Raw genomic sequence first — 22764 nt, forward strand, 5'->3', positions numbered from 1 at the left:
GCCCCTTTCAGCCCCTGCCTCTGCCATCTTCGGGGCTGGCCCCTGAGGTCCTGCCCGGCTCCCTGCCCACTGCCCAGTGACTGTTTCACCTTTGGGAAGCAGGCCCACCTCTCAGGGCTCCAGGGTCATCGTCACCCTGACCAGGCTCGGCGGCGCTCGCTGGGAGGGCCACGCTGGTCCCAGAGGGACTTTAGCAAAGACAGCTTTCCCCGACTGTACGCGGACCCCACCCCAGCCAGCCTTCGGAGTCTCTGGGGGTCCCTACCCCATGTCACTTCATGGGGTCCGGGCGGCCAGCTTCTGCAGCCCACCCTTCCCTGGCATTGTCCACCAGACTCGGGATGTGCCACCTCTGATCCCAGCTGACCGGGGGTGGGGTAGGGAGCAGGCCTCAGGGGCAGCAGAGCCAGACCCACTGCCGCCGCCTCAGTGTCCCCCGAGATGGATGCTCTGGCCTGTTGAGTCGCCGGGCTCTCGCATGGGGGTGCAGCGTGCCCCAAGGAGCATCATGGAGCACCTGTTCCCTGCTCTGGGGTTGGCATCCCCCTCCTGCTTCTTCCCAGGCTGCTGAGCTGGTCCTGCTAGGCACTGTCTGCCACGCCCCCATCTCCTCGCCTGGACTTGCCCAGTCGCCAGGTCCTGCAGCTGCAGGCGGTGGGGGGAGGTTGGGGTCTGCCCCCCTTCCGTGGGACCAGCCCTCCTTGCAAACCGCCAGAGCCAGGGCACCCCGGGCAGTGGGAGGCGTCCACAGGGGGCCCCCAGCCTTATACCAGCTGAGCGGGCCCCACCCCTTCCTGCCAGGCCCACTGTCCTTTTCGCACAGTGCTCTCAAGCCTGCCTGTTGGGGGCTGTGCACGCACCAGCATCTGAGCACGGGGTCCTGGGGAAGCTGGACAGTGTTGCCTGGAGGTCCCTGCACCCCAGGGCGTGGGGGGCTGATTCCCATGCAGATCAGTCGGAGGGGAGCCCCAGAAACACGGCCATGAGGGGCCGTGGGGCAGGACTGGGAACTGGCTGAGATCAGGGGCCTGTTCTCGGTGACCTGGGACTGCAGAGACCTGCCCTCCACCCCCAGAAGCCAGCTCAGCTGTGGCCTCCGGGCCCGAACTGGTCACATCGGGTGGACCCTAGGCCCAGGCCCACCCTTCCTCCCCAGAGTCCACTGATCTGAGCCCCTGGGGCCCCGAGACCCCCACTGGTCAGCCCTGCCCACCCTCCTGGCCTTCTCTCACTGGTTAGTGGGACACCACACCCTCTGTCCCAGCCCGCCCGGCCGCGGCCTTCCAACAGCCCTGATGGGCCGAGATGTGTGAACAGTACACGGGGCTGGGGGCTCCCAGAGGGCCGCTCTCCCTCCTCCTTGGCCCCTGCCCTGCTTGGGAAACGCTCCCGTTGATGGGCACGCTGAGGCCACAGCCCACCTGGCTCCACCCATGGCAGGCAGGCGGGGGTGGGGGGTTCCCTCCCTGGGGGGCTCGGCTGAGGGCTGCCCCGCATCTGAGCCTGGAGGGGCTGAGGGAGGTGGGGGGCCTGCACCTTCCCCAGCTCTGGGCACGGGGAGCTGTGCTGCACTGCCCTCCCCAGGTGGCAGGCGGTGTGGGCACCGTGACCCAGCGGGGCACCGCAGGGGACCCTGGTCCAGAAGCCCCAAGGGGCTGTCTCTGCATGTCCCCACGTCCAGCACAGGCCAGGCACACTCAGGAGCTCCATGCCTGTGACCAGGGCTGGGAGGGAGGGGGGCCGGTACGGGACCCCCCTGCGCTGCACCTGATTCCCTTTGTTTATTTTTATTTATTTATTTTGGCTGCGTTGGGTCTTCGTTGCGGCACGCAGGCTTCTCTCTAGTTGTGATGTGCTGGTTTTCTCTCTCTAGTTGTGGTGTGCGGGCTCCAGGGCGCGTGGGCTCTGTAGCTTGCGGCATGCGGGCTCTCTAGTTAAGGCGCACAAGCTCAGTAGTTGTGGCGTGCAGGCTCAGTTCCCCACCCAGGGATCGAATCCCCGTCCCCTGCATTGGAAGGCGGATTGTTTACCACTGGACCACCAGGGAAGTCCCCCGATTCCCTTTAAATTTAGGTTTAGAAACTGCAGCCTCCACAGCAGCAGATGTCTCCTGAAGCTGTGGCGGTCCGTGCGTCCTGGCATCCCTACACCGGTGTCACCTCCTCCATGGGGATGGGCCAGGGCAGGCACGGGGTGTCCGTCGCCTTCTCCCGGTGTCCTCTGAGTAGAGTCCAGCGCAGCGCCTGTGGGGTCTGGTTTCTCTCACCTCCACTTGCCTTTTTCCTTTTCAAACAGCTTTATTGATACAGTTCACATATTGTAAAACTGACCCATTTGAATTGCATAATTCAGTGTTTCCAGTGCATTCACAGAGTCGGGCAACCATCACCTCTGTTTAGTTCCAGAACATTCTCATGGCCCCAAAGAGAAGCCCCGTCCCCATCAGCAGTCACCCCACACTCTCCCCAGTCCCTGACAACCAGGAACCCCCTCTCTGTCCCTTTGGATCTGCCTGTTCTGGACGTTTCCCATCAGTGGAATCACACACCGTGTGTCCTTCTGTGTCTGGCTTCTCTCACTGGGCATCGTGTTCTCAGGGTCCATCCACGCTGTAGCGAGTGTCAGTGCGTCACCCCTTTCTGTGGCAGAGCAGCATCCACCGTGTGGCTGGGCCTCACAGCTGCCCTCACCCGGCCTGTCTTGCAGGACTCCTCGTACCTCGATGACCTCTCCAATGCCTCCATCTTCTCCTCGTCCGTGGACTCCCTCTCAGACATCGCAGACACACCTGACTTCCTGCCCGCCGACAGCCTCAGCCAGGTGCCCACCATCTGGGACGTGAGCACTGGCCCCTCCACCCACGACAAGGTCAGTGTGCCCCATCCTCGGCCGAACAGACACGGAGGAGGGTGTGGCTCGAGGGTGCTCATGTCTCCCATGTAGGCCAGAAAATGCAGGGGCTCCCCAGGGGGAAGAGGGGCTCCGGGGAGCCCGGCATACACTAGTGGACACTGGTGGGCATATGCCTAGATGCCCTGACGGGTTCAGTGCCCATGAAACCCCCGGGCCCTCGGGAAGCGTCTGGGCCCAGTCTGGGGCTGGCAGGGGGATACGAAGTGCCCAGAGTAGGTGCAGCAGGCGACCCAGGCCCGTCCTCGCCTCGCCAGGGCCCTCCTACCGGTTCCCAGCCTCCCGGGAACCTGAGGCCCAGGCGGGCAGCTGAAACGCCACGCCCACTGCTGCTCGGCCAGCCCTGCCTGCGGGAACCTGAGTCAGCCTTCCAGGAACCTGCGTCTGCAGCTGTTTGTTTGTTTTCGTTAATTCAAAAAAAAAAAAAAGGGAGAGGGAATTGAGAGTAGGTTTCAGACCTCCCTGTGCCTCATTTCCATTTTATTTTCATTTCAAAAAAACTTTGTGTTTTTTTTCCTTTCAGTTTTATTGAGATGTGATTGACAGACAGCAGTAAGTTTAAAGTGTACATACAGAATGGTGATTTGACTTGCATACATCATGAAATGATGACAAGTCAGTGAACATCCATAGTCTCATATAGTTACAGAATTAAAGAAATAGAGGGAATTCCCTGGCGGTCCAGTGGTTAGGACTCGGCACTTTCGCTGCTGAGGGCATGAATTCAGTCCCTGGTCAGGGAACTAAGATCCCACAAGCCACACAGTGTGCCCCAAAAAAAAAAAAAAAAAAAAAAAAATTAAAGAAGTAAAAACCGTATTTTTTCTTTGTGCCGAGAACCCCTAGGGTTTACTTTAAGAACTTTCACATATAACATACAGCAGTGTAAATTCTATTTATCGTGTTGTACATCGCATTCCTAGTACCTATTTATCTAGTACTTTATGTATCCCAAGTACTTATGTATCTATCAAATCTGGGTGGGCGGGCAACAGGAAGGAGGCCGGTGGCCAGCTGAGGGGCTTGAGGACCACAAGGCGAGCCCCCCTGGAGGCCGGGGGGCCCATAGAGGCACTTCCTCCCCACCTGTGGCCTGCAGTCTCATGCCTACTCTCCCTGCCTCTCCCCTCCAGCTGTTCCTGCCCAGCGGGCCATTTACAGGCCTTGAGGACCCTGTGTCCTCTCTCTCCAGCACCCCACTTCTCGTCAGCTACCAGGTGAGCCAGGCCCCTTCCCTACCCCTGCCCATCCCTCCTGGGGACCAGGGAGGGCCACTCACTCAGGCATCTGCTGTATGCGGGCCCTGGGCCGGCTTAGAAGCATGGTCTGACCATTATACAGATGGGGAAACTGAGGTCCCAGGGAGGCACCATGCTAGGAGGGGGGACCTCTCCCTATTGCCCCAAGTCACTGGGCTGGCTGGTGGACCAGGCTCCTGATCCGGGCAGGGAGGCTGGCGTGGTGCAGGGGACAGTACTGTCCCCAGCATGACAGCACCTTGCCCTCAGTCTCAGAGTCACCCCGAGGAGGACGACGAAGCTGAGGAGGATGAGGCAGAGGAGCTGGGCCACGCGGAGACCTACGCCGACTACGTGCCATCCAAGTGTGAGTGTGCTGTGGGAAAAGACCCCCAGCAGCGACCACCGGGCTGCACAGCCTCACGGGGTCTGCGTCCTCCGGCCAGGGGCGCCCATCCCCGGGGTCCCTGAAGGTCCCAGGGCCCCTTAAACTGCCAAGGCAGGTGTGGGAGCTGTGGGCGGGCTCCGGAGGGGCGGTTCTGTAATCGGGGTTGTGCTCCTCACTCGGCACATAGGCGGAGGGGGCAGTGGAGAGGTCAGCCGCCTTCCTGCTCTGCATCGATGGACCACGCCCCCAACCCTGTCCAGACCACGCCCCTGACCTACCTCCCCCTCCCACCCCATGCCCCTCTAGCCAAGCTTGGGAAGCAGCACCCAGACCGCGTGGTGGAGACCAGCACTCTGTCCAGCGTTCCGCCGCCGGACATCACCTACACCCTCGCCCTGGCCTCCTCCGACAGCGGAGCCCTTTCCGCCTTGCAGCTAGAGGCCATCACCTACGCCTGCCAGGTGATCCCAGGGTCTCCAGGCAGATCTGCGTCCGGCGTGGGGGGGGTCTCAGTGCCCACCCTGACCCTGCCGCACGCTGACCCCCGTCTCCTCCCCCTCTCCCGCAGCAACACGAGGTCCTGCTCCCCGGTGGGCAGCGCGCGGGCTTCCTTATCGGCGATGGCGCGGGCGTGGGCAAGGGCCGCACGGTGGCCGGCATCATCCTGGAGAACTACCTGCGGGGCAGAAAGAAGGCCTTGTGGTGAGCTGTCCCTCCCTGGGCATGGGGTGGGCCGGCAGGTGGGCAGGGGGTTCCTGAAGCCTACTGGCCCGCACCCGCAGGTTCAGCGTCTCCAATGATCTCAAGTACGATGCGGAGCGCGACCTTCGGGACATCGCCGCCCCTGGCATCGCGGTGCACGCGCTGAGCAAGGTGAGTGGCCCGCAGCCCCTCGCCTGGTAGGGGTGGGGGTCCCGGAGCGCGGGCGTGGCTATGCCCCGGCGCGCACCGATGCCTGGCCCTCTCCCCAGATCAAGTACGGCGACAACACTACCTCAGAGGGCGTCCTCTTTGCCACCTACTCCGCCCTGATCGGGGAGAGCCAGGCAGGCGGGCAGCACCGCACGCGCATCCGGCAGATCCTGGAGTGGTGTGGGGAGGCCTTCGATGGCGTGGTATCCTGGCCGTGATGCGGGGGCGGGGCCGAGCGCAGGGGGCCGGGAGGGGCGGAGCCGAGTGCAGGGGGCCGGGAGGCCTTGGTCCTGGCCGGTGCCGGAGGGTGCGGAAGCGCGGGAGGAATTCCCGGAAGGGAGGGCCTGGTGGCGCAGGCTCGCCCTCAGGGACAGCTGTTACCCGCCCTTGGCCGTCTGGCTCAGCCTCCTGGCTCCAGCTGGCCAGACCCGTAACCACAGGGTCGGGGTGGTGTTTGCTGCGACACCGCGGGCGGCGGGGCCGGAGGTCTGGGGGCGCAGAGCACTTCCTCCCCCGTCGTTGTCCGGCCCCCAAGCTGGTCCCACCCAGGCTCCGTCGGGGCGGGGCGGGAGGCAGTCCAGGAGAGCCAGAGCACAGCTAGACCAGAGGCCCCGCTGCTCTAGCTCTGCCAGCTGCTGTGGGTCCCAGGCCCTTCCTGACTGGGCCAAAGCCCCAGGCGTCTCCCTCCTTTGCTTTTCAGCCTGAGATCACTTTCTTTTTGCTCCCACCAAACTGTAGGAAACAAAGCATAGGAAAGTCCACCAGGGACTGCCCTGGTGGTCCAGTGGTTAGGACTCCCTGCTTCCGATGCAGGGGGCACGGGTTTGACACCTGGTCGGGGAACTGAGATTCCGCAAGCTGCCTGGTGTGGCCAAAAAAAAAAAAGGAATGTCCATCAAGCTGTAGGAAGAAGAAGTTTAGGGGACTATAAGCTAGAGTCTGATGTGTATCTGGTGTTAACGTTTTCTTGTTTCACACATTCCTCTTACCAGTAACAGCCTTCAGGCCAACCCCCCTCGGCCTTCTCCCCAGCTGCTCCCCCCGCCCACACACACACACAGAGGGGCCACAGCTTCCCCTGCGGAGTTCTGCAGGGGCCCTTAGAGGACCCTCGGGCTCTATCTCCCTGGGATTCACCCTTGTTCTCAGAAGTGGGGTGAGTGCACTTTCCCGAAGCTCCCCTCGCTCCCTCCGATGAGACAAGGCCTGTGGGCCCTCTGTTCACGAGGCATAGTCTGTTTAGAGCTCGCATGAGCCAGAAGAAGCAGCAGGGTTACTGATGCTTCTGGGCGCCCGGTGTCAGGTGACAGCTCAGCTCAGCAACAGCAGCATAAAAAAACAGCAATGTTAACCTCACACCTCGGGGGCGGCCACATGGCATCGGGCTAACCTCACTCGCGTTTCCGCTGATCCTCCGTCGAACCCCTGTACATACGTGTGGACACGTGCGCGTGCGTGTGGCACTCACACCTTGCCTTTCAGGTAGGTTCGTGACAGACATACTTGTCTGTAACTTGCGCTTTTTCCCCTGAAAACATTAAGAACTTTCTGTGTCTTTCAATTCCTGTCCACGTTGTTCGGGGCCTAGAGGCTGTTTCCCTCTGGCTTCGGTGGCCTCACACGCCCCAAGGACCACACCCCGTGGCCAGATCCCCCCAGGCCCCTTCCAGAGTTCCCCCCAACCAGGAAGGGACCACCTAGGGTGTTGCGGTGGGTCTGCGGGGCGGCCCGCCTTCCAGCACAGTCCTTAACCCACGCCCACCCCAGATTGTGTTTGACGAGTGCCACAAAGCCAAGAACGCCAGCTCCACCAAGATGGGCAAGGCCGTGCTGGACCTGCAGAACAAGCTGCCCCTGGCCAGGGTGGTCTACGCCAGCGCCACAGGTGAGGGGCCTGGTCACCGGCGAGCGAGCGATGCCTGCCCTGGCGCAGCTGTGTGTGGGAGAGAGTTGGGGGGGGGGGGGCGTCTGGTCTGCAGCCCAGCTCCTGCCAGGCCCTGTTCTTCAGACACCAACCCCTGTCAGGGGCCTCCCTTCTGCCAGCTGGCCGTGGGCACTTTCCCGAGAGCCTCAGGTCCCCATTCCTGGCCCTCGTGCCATTTCTGGGGCCACACCTGAGGCCCCCAACCTTCCCAGGTCGGAGGAGCTGACGGTGGCTCCCCCTTCCCCCAGGTGCCTCTGAGCCCCGGAACATGATCTACATGAGCCGCCTGGGTATCTGGGGCGAGGGCACACCGTTCCGGACCTTCGAGGAATTTCTGCATGCCATCGAGAAGAGGTGTGCGCTTTACCCCGTGCCCATCCCCCACATGATGGGAGCGGGGGCCAGGTGTCACGCTCACCCCTGCCCATGCTCCTCTGGCAAATCCTATCCTTCCTCTGCCTAGTACTTCCCATCGGTCTCAGGGCGAAAGGGCCTCCTCCCCACTTTTCCTGCTCCCGTGCAGGCCCCTCCTTGGTCCAGGCAGACTACCTTCTGTGTGTTTCCAAGGCCCACCAGGCCCTTGGTGACCAAAGGGCCTTTGCAAGTGCTCTCTGCTCCATGCACCTGGCCCTTCCTCGCTCTCCAGGGCTCAGTGCTGGGTGACAGCCCCTCCCCAGGTTGCTCTGCCCCTGGGTGGGACCTAGCATGTGGTCCCAGGCCGTTGCCCAGGCAGCCTGTGTTCACCTGCAGGGGTGTGGGCGCCATGGAGATCGTGGCCATGGACATGAAGGTCAGCGGCATGTACATCGCACGCCAGCTCAGCTTCTCTGGCGTCACCTTCCGCATCGAAGAGATCCCGCTGGCCCCGTCCTTCGAGCACATCTACAACCGGGCGGCCCTGCTGGTGAGCCTCTGACTGAGTGGACAGCCTGCATGTCCCCTTGGAGTTACGCCCCCGTCACCTTCAGCGTCTGCCCTTAAGACACCACAGGGATTAGTCAGACTGGACAGGAGGGAGCACCTGGCCCGCCCGCCTCGGTCTTTGGCAGGAGCCCAGCATCTTGATCCTGTTCAAGTTGGGGATTCTGTACGGACTGTACGCCCGCATCCCTGCCTCCCCTCCCCATGATTTCCTGAGCACGTTGCCCCCAGGACAGAACCCAGAGCTGGTGGCCGTTTTCTGTCTCTCTCCGTGGGGCCGTCCTGGGCGCTGCGGGGTGGGAGCACCTCCCTGGACCCACCTGCTCGATGCCTGGATCCCCCCAGTGTGACAGCCGCAGATGCCCCAGACATGGCCCGGTGTCCCCTGGGGGCAGGACCACCCCAGCGAGACCCTGGTCTGAAGTGTGGAGAGTCAGAGGCCGCTGGCAGGGAGCTGGCAGGGAGGGTATCCCCGCCGCCTCGGGAGGCGGTGTCCACCCGCCCCTGGGCTGCACGAGCACCATTCCACCACGGTCTCACCAGCATCACACTCGTTGTTTCTTAACATTTCCGACCGTCCAGCTATCGCCAGGGCCTCCTTGTTGCTCTACTTACAGCCCCCCTTCCCTGGCCCACATTTCCACGGGGTGGGGGCAGCCAGGGTCCGGGCAGAGACGGTGGTAGTGAGCTCAGCCAGGCGTGTCATTTCAGTGGGCCGAGGCCCTGGGCGTGTTCCAGCAGGCAGCCGACTGGATCGGCCTGGAGTCACGCAAGTCCCTGTGGGGCCAGTTCTGGTCGGCCCACCAGCGCTTCTTCAAGTACCTATGTGTTGCCGCCAAGGTGCGCCGGCTGGTGGAGCTGGCCCGGGAGGAGCTGGCCAGGGACAAGGTGAGCTGGGCTGTGCCGGGCCCCCTGCATCCCTGTGTCAGGGGCGAGTGGGCAGAACCCGGCACGCCGTGTCAGCCTCACGATCGCAAAGGAGCCTGCGTGTGGCTGGGCCGAACCCCCAAGGATGGGGCTGGTGAGGGCGATGCTGAGACCCGGAAGGTTCTGGTCCCGCCGTGCCCCAGGCTACCCGTGTGCAGGCTGGGCTGGCGAGTCCCAAGAAAGAACAGGGCAGAGGATGGGGGTGGGGGTCCGGGAGCTGAGGCTGGCTGTGGGCTGCCAGGTGGACTTTCCAGGTGGATCTGGGCTTGTCGGGGCCTGGCAGCCCGAGGGACACGGGGGTGGGAGGAGGGAGAGACTGAGGCCCGCCCCGGGTTTTGGCTGCTGGGACAGGGCCAGTGTGGGGCCTGGTGCTTCCCTGGGGGCCCCTCTGGGGCCCGCACTCCGGGGCTGGTGGGCAGGCCTCTGCTCACCACCACCCACCCCCGCAGTGCGTGGTTATCGGGCTGCAGTCCACGGGTGAGGCGCGTACCCGGGAGGTGCTGGGCGAGAAGGAGGGCCAGCTTGATGGCTTCGTGTCCGCTGCCGAGTGAGTGATGCCTGCGGCCCGGGGGGGAGGGTGGGGGCTACGCCGGGGACCCCTCCCTCTGCGACCCACCCTGGGGCCGACCTGTGGCCTGGCCCTGCCTGTATTCCCAGCCTAGGGAGCGGCCCCGGTCCTAAGTGACCTTAGGCCCATCTCGCATCGTAAAGCCAGAAAGGGTAACCGTGGGGACCCCAGGACTCGGAGGGCGCTGGCCGAGGGTCCCAGGGCTTTAGAATGAGGCTTCCCGGTGCCTGCACCCACACCCCCACGTGGGAACCGTGCCGTTTCAAGGACGGCACTGATTTTAGGGACTGGCCTTGCTGGTCCCCAAAGCCCCTGGCCTCCCTTCCCACCCTGGGTGAGGGTCCCAGCACGAGGCCCCTTGCCTGGCTCACCTCATCCTGGCCTCTCCCCCTCAGCCCAGCATCACCTCCCTTCCCCTGGGACCCCATCCTGGGAGCCTCCCCCTCGGCCAGTCAGCGCGTGTGGGCAGAGCTGTGGGCCCTTTGACGGCGGGAGCCCCACCCAGCTTCCCACCCACGCTCCGTCCATTGCCCACCACGTGGGACCCCCGCCCCCCTGTCCTTGCAGCTCCTTTCCCCTCCCACGCGCCTTCTCTGAGCCCCTGCGCCCAGACCCACCCGCGGGGCCCCCTGGCGCTGGGTGTCCCCACCAGAGCAAACCCACACACGGGACCCAACCCCTCCAGGTCTCCCAGCGAAAATAAACTCTGCTTCTCACTTTCAGAGGCGTCTTTCTGTCGCTAATTCAGAAGCACTTTCCTTCAACCAAGAGGAAGCGAGAGAGAGGACCGGGCAATAAGCGAAAAAGTAAGCGCCTCCCGCCCGCCTGGACTTCGGGCGCCTTGCGGCCTCCTCCCTTGCTCCTGCCGCCTCCCTCCGGCCTCCCCCCTTTCTGAGCCTTGATCTGGGTCAGGCTGTCACTCCCGCTGCCCCCTCTGCTGCTGGCTGCACAGCCACGCGGCCTGACCCCTGATGCCCTCCCCAGCCCTCCAGGGCAGCTTGCTCAGTCAGCTAAAAACCCCAGCGCTGCAGGATGGGGGTGTGGCTAGCGCACCCCAGGCCTCTAGCCTCACCCCCAGAAGGCGGGGCCTCGCGCTCTCCAGGTGAAAGGAGCCGGAGGCCAGAGCCACACTGGTCCAGGGACTAGGACGGAGCCCTTAAAAGCACCCCGGGATGGGGCAGTGGCCTCCTAGCACCTTCTGGCATGCACTGCCTGCTGCTCTAGGCAAAGGCTGAGCATCCTCGCCCAGGGGGGCGTAGGGCTCAGAGAGGCCAAGCAGCTTACCTGAGGGTACACGGCCAGCCTTGGGGGCCCAGTCCTGCTCCTCCCACTTCCTGGGACCGGCCTCCCGGGTGTCCTGGATGGTAGCTTAGTTACGTAGGCCCCTGGACCATCACCCCATCAGGGCCTGGGCTCATCCTCTGGCCGACCCACCCAGGGCCGCCCTGTGAGGGTGGGCGTGTGGCCTCCCCAGGCACCACCCGAGGACACACTGCCGTGTCAGGAAGTCTGGCAGGGATGTTAGAGGTGCCCCTTTACGCTGTGCCCTGGCCACCAGCAGAGCCCAGACCTGCCAAAGGTGGATGGAGCAGGGGGCTCTGGCCCTGAGCCCTGACCATCCTGGCACCCGGGCCTGTCCCCAGACCGTGCCGCCAGGACAAAGGCGTGGGGCCAGGCGGCAGTGACCCCTGGCTGCTCCCCTGCAGGGCGGCCACGGGGCCGTGGGGCCAAGGTGCCCAGGCTGGCGTGTGACGCAGCGGGCGTGATCCGCGTCAGTGACGACAGCAGCACAGAGTCGGACGGCGGCCTGGACAGCGACTTCCACTCCTCCCCCGAGTCCCTGATGGACGATGACGTGGTCATCGTGGACGCCATCGGGCTCCCGGCCGACGACCGCGGTGAGGGCCGTGGCCACCCCCACGCCCTCCCCCCAGGTCCTCCCCCCACGTCCCTGCTTCTCAGGCTCCGAGTGCGGGCGTTGGGGCGCGCGGCTGGCAAGGGCTGGTGGGGCTTAGGGAGAAGGTTCCGGACCCCTGGCTCAGCCCCGCTCCCCAGAGACCCCCGTCATCCTCAAGGGCCAGGGCTGGGAACAGGGCCGTGGGCAGGCGGCCTGGACAGTCCCCCTTGACCCTCTGGCCCCACAGGCCCCCTGTGTCCCCCACCGCGGGACCTGCACGGCCCCGGTGTCCTGGAGCGGGTGGAGCGGCTGAAGCAGGACCTGCTGGCCAAGGTGCAGGCGCTGGGCCGGGAGCTGCCCGTCAACACCCTGGACGAGCTCATTGACCAGCTGGGGGGTCCAGAGTGCGTGGCGGAGGTGAGCTCTGGTGCTCCCTGGTGGCCAGCTTGGCGGTGGCGGCGGAGCCGGGGGTGGGGGTGGGGGCGTGGGGGGGAGGGGGGCGGCGGTGCTGCGGCTGCTGGGTCCAGCGTCCCGTGTCCTGCACTACCCCTTCAGCCACTGCCGCCCAGCTCCACGCCCACCTCCCCCGCACGCCCCCCTGGGCCGGGGCTCCCAGGCCTGATCCCCGACCCCGTCCCCCACCCTGTCCCCGCTCCCGTCCTTCTTTCCCCCTGTGCTCCTGTGCTCTTTCCTGGGACGTCCCTCTGGTGCCACCTCAGTTTCATCTTGGCTCAGGCGGCTGGGTTGCCATAAAAAAACTTAGGAAGATGGCAGTTAACCATTCCTGCTGATGGCCCCGTGGGCACCCGAGCCTGGCAAGAGGCCGGGTCCTGGCAGCCCCCTGCCACACACACCCAAGAGCCCCAGGGTCCCAGGTGGGGGGACAGGGAAACTGAGGCCCACGGGGACCAGCCCCTGGGCGACCACAGCGGCTGACAGCCTGTCCCCTCGCCCCCACCACGGCCACAGATGACCGGCAGGAAGGGCCGCGTGGTGTCCAGGTCCGACGGGACGGTGGCCTTCGAGTCCCGGGCGGAGCAGGGCCTCTCCATCGACCACGTGAACCTCAGGGAGAAGGAGCGCTTCATGAGCGGAGAGAAGGTGGGGTGCGGGGCTGTGCCTGGAGGGCACCCCTGTGCACCTGCGCATGGGCTGGGAGGCACAGGTGTCCCGAGCGGCTGGCTGGAGGACCACCAGCTGTGTGGGGGTGTGTGTGCTGTGCTCCTGTGCCTGTGTGGGGCCCTCACAGCGCCCCCCGGCCAGCCCCGCCTTCAGCCCAAGTCCCACGCGCCCTGTGTTGGTGCCTGGCCCACCGCTTCTCTGGGCTGCCCCGTGGGAGCTGATGTCCACAGGGCAGGCAGACCCTCCAGGGGTGACCCGGGATGGTCCAGATTCCATTCTAAGCCTTCGGAGACACCTTCACGGACACACACGTCTGAACTTCCTGTGTGGGTCCCCCCAGGTGCAGCCGGTTGAGCCAGGGCACGCAGGGTGCGGGGCGAGGAGGAGCAGGCTGCCCGCCCTGCCGCCCCACAGACCTGTCCCCGTCCACGTCCCTCTAGCTCGTGGCCATCATCTCAGAGGCCTCCAGCTCCGGCATCTCCCTCCAAGCCGACCGCCGGGTACCGAACCAGCGGCGCCGGGTGCACATGACACTGGAGCTGCCCTGGAGCGCCGACCGGGCCATCCAGCAGTTTGGTGAGCCCCGCCCCGCCCCAGGCCGCCCCACCCCGGGGCCTGCCTGGTCCCTAAAAGCCCTCTCTGCCTCCAGGCCGGACCCACCGGTCCAACCAGGTTTCCGCGCCCGAGTACATCTTCCTCATCTCAGAGCTGGCCGGGGAGCGCAGGTTTGCCTCCATCGTGGCCAAGAGGCTGGAAAGCCTGGTGAGCCTGTGGGCGGAGGGGGGCGCTGGGTGTGGGACTCCCTGGGGAGGGCGGGGAGGCTCCCTGGGGAGGGCGGAGGGCGCAGGGAGGAGCACCACGTGGGCAACGTGTGACCGCTTCCCCCATCCCGGGCAGGGGGCTCTGACCCACGGGGACCGCCGAGCCACCGAGTCCCGTGACCTGAGCAAGTACAACTTTGAGAACAAGGTACCCGAAGTGGGAGAGCCCAGGAGAGGAGGGTCCTCGGGGTGCCAGGACCCCGAGACCTGGGGTGCCCCAGCCTCTGACGCGGCCCGCGGCCCTCACCCCTCCCCACAGTACGGCGCCCGGGCGCTCAGCTGCGTCCTCACCACCATCCTAAGCCAGACAGAGAGCAAGGTGCCGCTGCCCCAGGGCTACCCTGGAGGGGACGCCGCCTTCTTCCGTGGTGAGTTGGTGGACCCTCCCCACACACCCCAGGGGGACACGGGTCATGAGGGGGAGCCCCCGTGGGCTGGGGCGGGCAGGCGTGCGAGACTCTCCCTCCCCACAGACATGAAGCAGGGGCTGCTGTCCGTCGGCATCGGCGGGCGCGAGTCCCGGTCCGGCTGCCTGGACGTGGAGAAGGGTGAGTCCCACGCCCCCGGCCCCACACCTCCTGGGTGGGTGGACAGGGAGGGCCGGCTGGACGCAGCCTGAGGCCCCCTGTCGCCAGCAGACTGCTCCATCAGCAAGTTCCTCAACCGCATCCTGGGGCTGGAGGTGCACAAGCAGAACACGCTCTTCCAGTACTTCTCCGACACCTTCGACCACCTCATCGCCGCCGACAAGAAGGAGGGCAAATACGACATGGGCATCCTGGGTGAGCCCCGCTGGGGATGCCCTTCCCCCCGGGCCCGGGCCCCCAGACCCGCCGCTGACCCCGCTTGCCCTCCCCAGACCTGGCCCCTGGCATTGACGAGATCTACGAGGAGAGCCAGCAGGTGTTCCTGGCCCCCGGCCACCCGCAGGATGGGCAGGTGGTCTTCTACAAGGTGAGCGGCTGCACCCGCCCGCCCCACCCCCTCCCCTTACCCCCACCCCCCCTGATGCCTGCGTGTCCGCAGATCAGCGTGGACCGCGGCCTGAAGTGGGAGGAGGCCTATGCCCGGTCGCTGGAGCTGATGGGCACCCACGACGGCTTCTACCTCTCCTACAAGGTGGGCCCCCCAGCAAGCCCCCGGCGCACCCCCACGGGCAGGACCCTGGCTGGTGGGCCGGGAGGGGAGGGCAGCGGGCTGCACGGGCCCGCACACCGTGGGGACCCCTGCCCAGCACGTGCGGCGCAGCCCCAGCCTCACGCACGCCCCCACCCAGGTCCGCGGCAACAAGCCCAGCTGCCTGCTGGCCCAGCAGAACCGCGGCAAGCTCTTCACCGTGTACAAGCCCAACATCGGGCGGCAGAGCCAGCTGGAGACCTTAGACAGCCTGTGCCGGAGGTTTCACCGGGTAGGCCCCGACGGCCCCGCAGTGCGCCCCCACTGTACCCCTGGCGCGCCCGTCTTCTGCAGCCCCCAGGCTGGCCCTCCACCTCCATGCTCCGCTGCCCTGGCCGCCAGGCGCAGGATGAGCGGGCCTGGGGCCTTCGGACCTCCTGTTCCCCACCTGCGCGCTGGGGAGCATGGACAGGCCGCGGTCCAGGGGCTCAACCGGCTGTGTCCACAGGTGACAGCGGAGGAGGCCAGAGAGCACTGGGAGAGCAGCTACACCTTCTCTCTGACTCACTGCAGCCACACCACATGGTGAGGGCCCAGGGCAGCCCGGGGGGAGTGGGGGGGGGTGTTGGGAGGGGCTCGCCCACGCCCCGTGCCGCAGCTGGTCTGAGCCGTGGTCCCCGCGCAGGAACCGGCACTGCCGGCTGGTGCAGGAGGGCAAGGACTGCGCGCAGGGCCTGAGGCTGCGACACCACTACATGCTGTGCGGGGCCCTGCTGCGCGTGTGGGGTCGCATCGCCGCCGTCATGGCCGACGTCACCAGCAGCAGCTACCTGCAGATCGTGCGCCTCAAGACCAAGGACAAGAAGAAGCAAGTTGGTGAGCAGTGGGCACAGGAGGGGTGGGGGAGGGCGGTGTCCCGCCGGGAGGGGGCGCCCCCCCCCCCCCGCCCCTCGGGCCCTGACCGCCGGCCCCGCCCCCACCCTGCAGGCATCAAGATCCCTGAGGCCTGCGTGCGCCGCGTCCTGCAGGAGCTGCAGCTCATGGACGCCGATGTGAAGCGCAAGCAGGCACGCGCCCGGGGTCTCCCCGCGCTGCCGCCCGCCCCACGCCCGCTCGCGCTGCCCTGCGGCCCCGGCGAGGTCCTGGACCTCACGTACAGTCCGCCGGCCCAGGCCTTCCCGCCGCCCTCGCCCTTCGCCTTCCCGGCCCCGGCCCCCGGCCCCGGCGGCCTGCTGCTGGGTGTTCCCGACGCCCCAGCTGACCCCGCGGCACTCCTGCACCAGGGTTGCGACATCAACTTCAAGGAGGTGCTGGAGGATATGCTGCGCTCCCTCAACGCCGCGCCGCCCCCTGAGCCCCCCGGCCTGCTGGGCGCCGGCGGGGGGGCAGCAGGCGCGCCGGAGGGCAGCGGGGGCCCCGAGCGGCAGAGCGTCATCCAGTTCAGCCCCCCCTTCCCCAACTCCTAGGCCCCGGGGCATCCTTCCCGCACGAAACTTATTTATCTATAATAGGCGCCCTGTCTACACCGGGGAAGCGGGTGGTGAGCAGGGCCAACAGCCCTGCGGACTACTGAGAGGAGCAGGCGGGGCCAGGAGCCCTTCGAGGCGGGGACAGGGGCCCTTCGTCCGGCCTCCCGAGGCCTCCACTGCAGTGCCTTCCCACCGGTGCCTGGGCAGACGCTCGAGACGCTGCCGGCCCTGGGGGTGCCCTCCAAGCCCTGCCTGGTGGGCAGTGGCCATGCGCAGGCCCCACTCAGGACACTCAGGGGCCAGGCAGGGCCTGGGGGTGGGGGGCCTCCTCTGTCCTCTGCTGCCCCCTTCCAGGCCGGGGTTGGGGCTCCCACCCCACCCACCTTACCAGGCCCGGTCAGCCCTGAAATCCACAAAACTGGGTGGCCCCAAGAGCTGGAAACTCAGGAAACCCCAGGTGCTCAGGGCCCCACCGCCTCTGGGGGGCTCCGTGGGGCAGATCTTCTATTAATATATGCAACCCCCTCCCTGCTCTCTGTGCCCTAAATTATTGCCCAGCCACCTCTCCCAGGGCCTGGAATCTCCTGCGGAGCTGGTGGGTGGCCCCCTGGTTTCTATGTGTATTTATAATGAATTCAAGTGTATATATGTAAAGAGATCTTTTTTAAATATATGTGCCTTTTCACTACTTCCCAGGCTGTCTGCTGCTCTGGCCTGCAGGGACGGCGGGGAGGGGCCGTACGGTGGTCCGGGGAGGCTGCTGGCGCTCCCTCTGCTGCCTCACCCCACCCACAGCGCCTGGCCTTCTGGATGACCGGGGCCAGGCTCGGGGAGACACCCGCCCCAGGAGGCTGTTTGTCCACTGCATGGTCCTGGCACCAGGGTAGCAGGCCAGCTGCCTCTGCACTGGCCGTACCAGGCCCCAGGCGTCTTGGAGCAGACACTGCTGCCTCCTGCCCACCGAGACGTGAGCCGCCTGGGCTCGTTCAGAACCCCATGTTCAGGACTGCGGGCTCTGCCTTGGTTTCTTTCCAGGTCTTCCTCGGGGTGTTTGTTGGTTGAGGCAGGCAGGGCAGCCTAGGGACAGGAGAGCCCAAGAGCTGGGCCCAGTCGGGAAGGCAGGATTGGACGCCAGGCCCTTCCTGGAAGCTGTGGGGAGCATGCCCGGCCTCTGGCCGGGAAGTGGGAGGGGACTGCCCCCAGCCAGGAGGCCGACTGGTGGGTGGGAGTCGGGAGGCCCTGGTAGAAGCAGGCCCTGGTAGAGCAGCTCAGCCACTCTACAGCTGTGCCCCCCCCCAACTCTCACCAGGATGGCTCTCCTGAGGTGCAGGCAGGCAGGCTGTGCCCACCAGCCCTCCTGGGGGGGCTCCCTCTGCCAGGTGAAGCCCGTGGGCAGGCCTGGTGCAGACTCCGCGTCCTCACCGCGAGGCGGGCTTGGTGCCCAGCTGGGCCCGACGCCCAGCTCAGGTGCAATGGGCCTCCAGTAGGCAGGCCCACAAGGCCCAGGTCGCCTGACCCTCCCACCTGGGTACACTGGAGGAGACCAAGGCCCCCCCCGCGGGCCTAGAGCAGCGGGCCAGTCAGGAGGCGGCATCTCTGCCAGGATCAGCTCTGCCCTGGCTGGGCTGAGGAGATTAGCAGCTGGGGCAGCAGGGCAGGTGCAGCCCTCTGAACCCCGAGGGAACTCCACCTCCCACATCCCCCGCCCCCCAGCCTGGGGAGCTGACTACACCTGCACCTGAGCCCAGAGGGGCCTGGGACAAGACACCCCCCACCCCGCAAGTAAGCAAAAGCAACAAGCAAGTCAGTTTGTATTGTGTGTTTTATTCCCACAAGGCAGCAGGGGGTGGGGTTGCCGAGCCGTGAGCCGGGCCGAGGAACCTTCCTCCGGCAAGGGTGCACGCCGGGTTCTCGGGTCTGCCCCACCAGGGGCTGGTTTTCAGGCAGACCATCATGGACGCCGGGTGGAAGGCTCCGAGGGGCACAGGCGGCAGGCTCGGGTCGGGGGAGCACACTTGTGGAGCTAGAGGTAGCACGGCAGGTCCTTCTCTATCACCTGCGGGGGAAAGGGGGTCAGGGGCAGCTCTTCCCAGGGCCCTCCCGGGCAGGCTCCCCAACAGACACCTACCAGGGGCTCTTCCATGGGACCGTACCGCTTCACCACACAGCCGTTCTTGTCAATGAGGAACTGCGGGGGAGGCCGTGTCAGGACCCGAGGCCACCATGGGGCTGGGGCGAGCCAGCAGTCCCCATGCACCGCCCCATTTAGGTCAGGGCCAGGGACCCTCGAAGCAGCCCAGCTGTGGCTGGGTCTGTCCCCGTCCCCCAGGCCCCCAGCATGCCTTACCTTGGTGAAGTTCCATTTGATGGCACTAGAAAAGAAGCGTGAGATCGTGAGGAATCCCGTGGCAGCTGCAGACCCCCCATTGCCCCGGGGGAGCCATCCTGACCCCCCCGCTCCCCGCCTCGGCCCCCAACTCACTTTCCCAGCATGCCCCTCCCATTGGGCTGGACTTTCATCCACTTCCACAGTGGGTGGGCATCATCCCCATTCACACAGATCTTGCTGAACATGTCGAATTTGACGTTATGGCCAGCAGCGAACTCTTTGATCTCGGCGTTACTCCCTGGCTCCTGTGCAGACAGGGGTGCTGGGGTGAGTAGGGAGGAGCCTGTACCCCTTTGGCTCCCACGCCTGCACACAGGGACACAGGGACATCCAGGGCCAGCCATGACGCACCTGCTTCCCGAACTGGTTGCAAGGGAAGGCCAGGATCCGTAAACCACGCTCAGCGAATCGGGCGTGCAGGTCGACCAGCTGAGTGTAGTTTACCTCCGTCTTGCCTCATTGCGAGGCCACATTGGTGATGATGCACACGTAGCCCCTGGAGGCAGGACAAGGCGGTCAGGTCATGGCCGCGACCTTCCCCCTGCTCCCTCCACCAAGTGGGCAGGTACCCACCGGTACTTGTCCAGGTTAACCATGTGCCCGTCGATGTCCTTAGCTGAGAATTCGTGCATGGAGCGAGCACTGCGCCAGTCGTCGCGGGACGCGCACTGCAAGGCAAGGGCATAACGAGTGGCCGGCGGACCTCGGGGCCTGGAGCCCGCGGCCGCCCGGCCCGCTCGCCCAGCCCGCTCGCCCAGCTCGCCGAGGGAGGAAAACCGGAGTCCTGGGGCAAGTAAAAGGGGAGGCTCCATCTCCTCAAAGGCGCACGCTCCCCTTCACAGCAGGGCACATTTGACCGTAGACACTGAGACCCAGGAAGTGTTCGGAACCCCGCCAGGTACCCCAGCGGGTGGGGACGCCGCCCGCGGGTGTGGGGGCCCCGCGCGCACCGGGTCTGGGGACTCGCTGCCGCAGCCTCTTTCCCCGGCCGCGGGCCCCACCTGTCCAGGGCTCTTGGAAGTCGGCGGAAGCCGGGGGCGCGCCCTCCTGCGACAGCACGCTCGAGCCCTCCGCCTCCGGGGGGCTCGGCGCCGCCGCCCGGCCAGCAACCGGCGCCGCTGCCTGCGACGACCCGGGGAGCCGGCGGCTGCGCGGCCCATGCCCGCCCGTCTCCGGCCGCACCTGTGCCCACCGAGCGCCGCGCCCAGGGGACAAAGGGCCGGTAGCCAAGGGCGCTGGGCCGCTCCTCTGTGACGCCACCGCGCGGGACCCCGGGGCGCGCAGGGCGGGGGAGGGGCAGTGACGCCCCGTGGCGCGTGATCCCGGATTTCCACCCCGTCGGACACCCCCGCTCTCCGGGCCGCAGGCGGGGCTCCAGTGGCCAACGACGCCTCCCCCAGCTGCCCTGACGCTGCAGCTTCTGTGCGTCTGGGGCGCCCACCCGGGGGTCTCGACCGCCCAGCCCTGTCCCTGGCTCCCCCGGACGCGGCCCCCGCCCCCCACCGAGACTCGGACCGTGATCCCGGCCCGCGCGCTACCCACGGCCCCGACGGCCGCGGACGGGGCGCCGAGCGCTGTCCGCGCGCCCGAGGCCGGCGCCCCGCGTCCAAGGTCGCCGCGGCCCCACGCGCCGTAAGGCAGGCCGCGCGCCCGCCCAACGGCCAGTGGCGCCGCGCTCACCATGGTGCTGGCCAGGCCGGGCACGGCCAGGGCCCCGCAAAGAAGCGTCGGCTTCAGCAGACGACACAGGCGGTTGAAACTCATCGCGGCGGCACCGGGGGCTCCCCGGGAGGCAGCGCTCCTCCCCTCGCCGAGCCGACCAATGGACGCGCGCCGGCGCGCCTTGCCTCCCTGCCCTAGGCCACGCCTTCCAGCTCCCTCATTGGTTGGATGCGTCGGCTCTGTAGACGCGTGCCGGCGCCAGCCAATACGGGGCCGGGGTGTGTTGGCGGGGGGGGCGGCTGGGCGGGGCCGGGGCCCGACGGCGGTTTTCGTCACTGTGACTGCGCATGCTCATCGGCGGGCGGGTGGCAAGGTAGACGCCAGCGGTGCGGTGAAGGCTTGCGAACAGTTATCTGCACTGAGGGATGCCCGACAACTTGAGATACTACTGGAAACCCGTGGCGGGGGGGGAGGGGTGGGTGGGCTGGCTCGAACTCTCAGAAAACTCGCTCCAGCTCATTGAAAACTGTTTTTTTGGGTTTTTTTTTTGCGGTACGCGGGCCTCTCACTGTTGTGGCCTCTCCCGTTGCGGAGCACAGGCTCCGGACGCGCAGGCTCAGCGGCCATGGCTCACGGGCCCAGCCGCTCCGCGGCACGTGGGATCATCCCAGACCGGGGCACGAACCCGCGTCCCCTGCATCGGCAGGCGGACTCTCAACCACTGCGCCACCAGGGAAGCCCGTGGTTTTTGTTTTTAATGTAAATAAAACCACGCTGGTTGTCGGAGAACCCCCCACTCGGGCTGCGGTGTCGCTGCGAGGGCCTGGGGGTCACCTAAGGCGACAGCCCCGGACGGCGGCGTCCCTGCTGCAGGGTGCGCCGTCAGCACAGAGCCGAGTGTCGCCGCCCTTGGACACCGCCGCCTTAGCTGCTTGTATAAGTGACACGTGAGCCCTGGGGAGGGCCGTTAGCAATTTACCCTGTGGTCCCGCCCCCCTTTCTCCTGGAGGACGCGCAGGTGTGTGCTTAGCAAGGAAAGCGCCAGCCCAGAGGGATCTGTTGTCATTTGCAACGTGACACAGCGTGCGGTTCGGGATGGGGCTCCCGCTGGCTTGGTTCCAAGCTCATTTCCACTCGAGGCTCAGGCGTTTGGCCACTGCCCAAACCCACCCCATTCTCGGGACCTGAGTCACAGAATTCCACACTGGCCTGGCTGCCCCCACCCCCAGTCGTAGCTGGACGTTGACCTGCGGCCAGGAGGGTGTTGTGCTGCCCGTGAACTTCTCTCTCTCCTTCTTGGACCCTCCCGGTGAACGTTTCTGCAGAGGCTTTGGGGGCAGGACTTTCGGGGCTGGGGTCCTTTGGGGGAGAAAACGAGCCCCCTCCCTCTGCCCCAACCCAGGCCAACCCAGGGCTTAGACGGCCGAGTTTGGTGGCAAAGGGGACAGGATCCCCGGGACCAGGTTGCTACATTCCTTCCTTGCCCAATAGCCTTCACGTGCTTCTCCCTCTCAGCCTGGTCACGAGGGGCCGGCAACTTCTGAAGTCGTTTCTTGGCTGGGAGCTCCCATTATCTCAACTGGGTGCCTCACTTCTCAGGAAACCCCCTCCTCACTTCCGCCCCCGGCAGCACTGGGTGTCAGGCCACCCTGGTGAGTCTGAGTGGCCCTTGGGAAGCCTCAGCTGTTCCCAGTTTCCCTTCAGCTGGTATCTGAAACTTTGTCGTGAAGATGGCCACCGGCTTGCTATTTACTTGAGGGTTTCCAGAAAAACAGCTCAGGGCGACCTTCCCTCCCCTTGGAGCCCACCGAGGGGGAGAGATGGAGCAAGGCCTCAGCCCATTCCTGACTTCAGGCCAGTTAAAATAAGAGCAGAACTGGGCAGGATGAGCTGCCCACTGTGGTCCCACTTGCTCTGAGGTTTGTGCCTGGGTTTCACCGCTTTTCCACACTTTCCCCACTTTACAGAGGAGCAGTGGAATCCTGGGGAAGTCTCAAGGCTCCAGCGAGGCTCCCCTGTGGTGACCAAAGTGCCTGTGTCCCCCAGTGGGGACGCTGAGTTGCTTACCAACCAGAGGCCTTTCCGGAACCAGCGCCTGATTTCTTCTTAGAAAAAAAAATGTTTTTAATTGAGTTGAAATCCACATAACATAAATTCACCATTTTAACCAAAGTGTACAATTAAGTCATTTCTAGTATATTCACAACATTGTGGAACCATCACCACTATCTAATTCTGGAACATTCTCATCACCCCAGAAAGAAACCCCGTCTGCATTTGTAGTCAACCCCCCAGCCCCTGGCCCCCACCGTCTACTTCCTGTCTCTATGAAAACTTCTCTAGGGACCTCATATGAGTGGAATCAGACAGTACTTCACTTTCTGTGACTGGCTTATATCATTCAGCACCCCAAAAAGTAACCCCCTGTCCCCATTACCAGTCTCCTCCAGCCCCCTCCCCCAGCCCCTGACAACCATGAATCCACTCTTTGTGGATTTGC

General features: G+C 65.5%; 2 protein-coding genes across 5 annotated transcripts in view; one reads left to right on the forward strand and one right to left on the reverse strand.

Moving 5' to 3' along the window:
- The window catches only part of SBNO2 (strawberry notch homolog 2), a 40463-nt gene extending 23560 nt beyond the window's left edge, over nt 1-16903 (forward strand). Inside the window, exons 5-32 of one of the 3 annotated variants that reach the window (XM_027085859.1) lie at nt 2707-2868; nt 4044-4127; nt 4419-4515; nt 4843-4997; nt 5105-5238; nt 5319-5409; nt 5508-5651; nt 7216-7333; nt 7621-7726; nt 8123-8276; nt 9005-9181; nt 9670-9767; nt 10512-10594; nt 11495-11686; nt 11933-12102; nt 12655-12786; nt 13248-13383; nt 13457-13569; nt 13705-13776; nt 13888-13996; nt 14102-14176; nt 14264-14410; nt 14488-14582; nt 14655-14747; nt 14905-15036; nt 15253-15329; nt 15430-15620; nt 15732-16903. In XM_027085859.1, coding sequence (XP_026941660.1) covers nt 2707-2868; nt 4044-4127; nt 4419-4515; nt 4843-4997; nt 5105-5238; nt 5319-5409; nt 5508-5651; nt 7216-7333; nt 7621-7726; nt 8123-8276; nt 9005-9181; nt 9670-9767; nt 10512-10594; nt 11495-11686; nt 11933-12102; nt 12655-12786; nt 13248-13383; nt 13457-13569; nt 13705-13776; nt 13888-13996; nt 14102-14176; nt 14264-14410; nt 14488-14582; nt 14655-14747; nt 14905-15036; nt 15253-15329; nt 15430-15620; nt 15732-16210 — 3816 coding nt within the window. In that variant the 3' untranslated portion in view covers nt 16211-16903. The remainder of the gene's footprint in view (nt 1-2706; nt 2869-4043; nt 4128-4418; nt 4516-4842; nt 4998-5104; nt 5239-5318; nt 5410-5507; nt 5652-7215; nt 7334-7620; nt 7727-8122; nt 8277-9004; nt 9182-9669; nt 9768-10511; nt 10595-11494; nt 11687-11932; nt 12103-12654; nt 12787-13247; nt 13384-13456; nt 13570-13704; nt 13777-13887; nt 13997-14101; nt 14177-14263; nt 14411-14487; nt 14583-14654; nt 14748-14904; nt 15037-15252; nt 15330-15429; nt 15621-15731) is intronic. The other 2 variants (XM_027085860.1, XM_027085861.1) reach the window with 2 other exon arrangements.
- A 1114-nt stretch (nt 16904-18017) lies between these two features.
- On the reverse strand, nt 18018-20413 carry GPX4 (glutathione peroxidase 4). Of its 2 annotated transcripts, none has more exons than XM_027085992.1 (7): nt 20283-20413; nt 19176-19270; nt 18954-19098; nt 18696-18847; nt 18561-18585; nt 18342-18401; nt 18018-18269 (listed from the first exon to the last, which is right to left on the reverse strand). In XM_027085992.1, the coding sequence occupies exons 1-7, from the start codon at nt 20364-20366 to the stop codon at nt 18237-18239; spliced, it is 594 nt and encodes a 197-aa protein (XP_026941793.1). In that variant the 5' UTR covers nt 20367-20413; the 3' UTR covers nt 18018-18236. The 2 variants fall into 2 exon arrangements, with proteins under 2 accessions (XP_026941793.1, XP_026941792.1); XM_027085991.1 differs by lacking the exon at nt 20283-20413 and adding an exon at nt 19604-20002.
- Between the last annotated feature and the right edge of the window lie 2351 nt (nt 20414-22764).

The sequence above is a fragment of the Aethalodelphis obliquidens genome, unplaced genomic scaffold (genome assembly GCF_003676395.1).
Source record: "Aethalodelphis obliquidens isolate GAN/ISIS:26980383/991018 unplaced genomic scaffold, ASM367639v1 scaffold53, whole genome shotgun sequence".
NCBI lineage: Eukaryota > Metazoa > Chordata > Mammalia > Artiodactyla > Delphinidae > Aethalodelphis > Aethalodelphis obliquidens.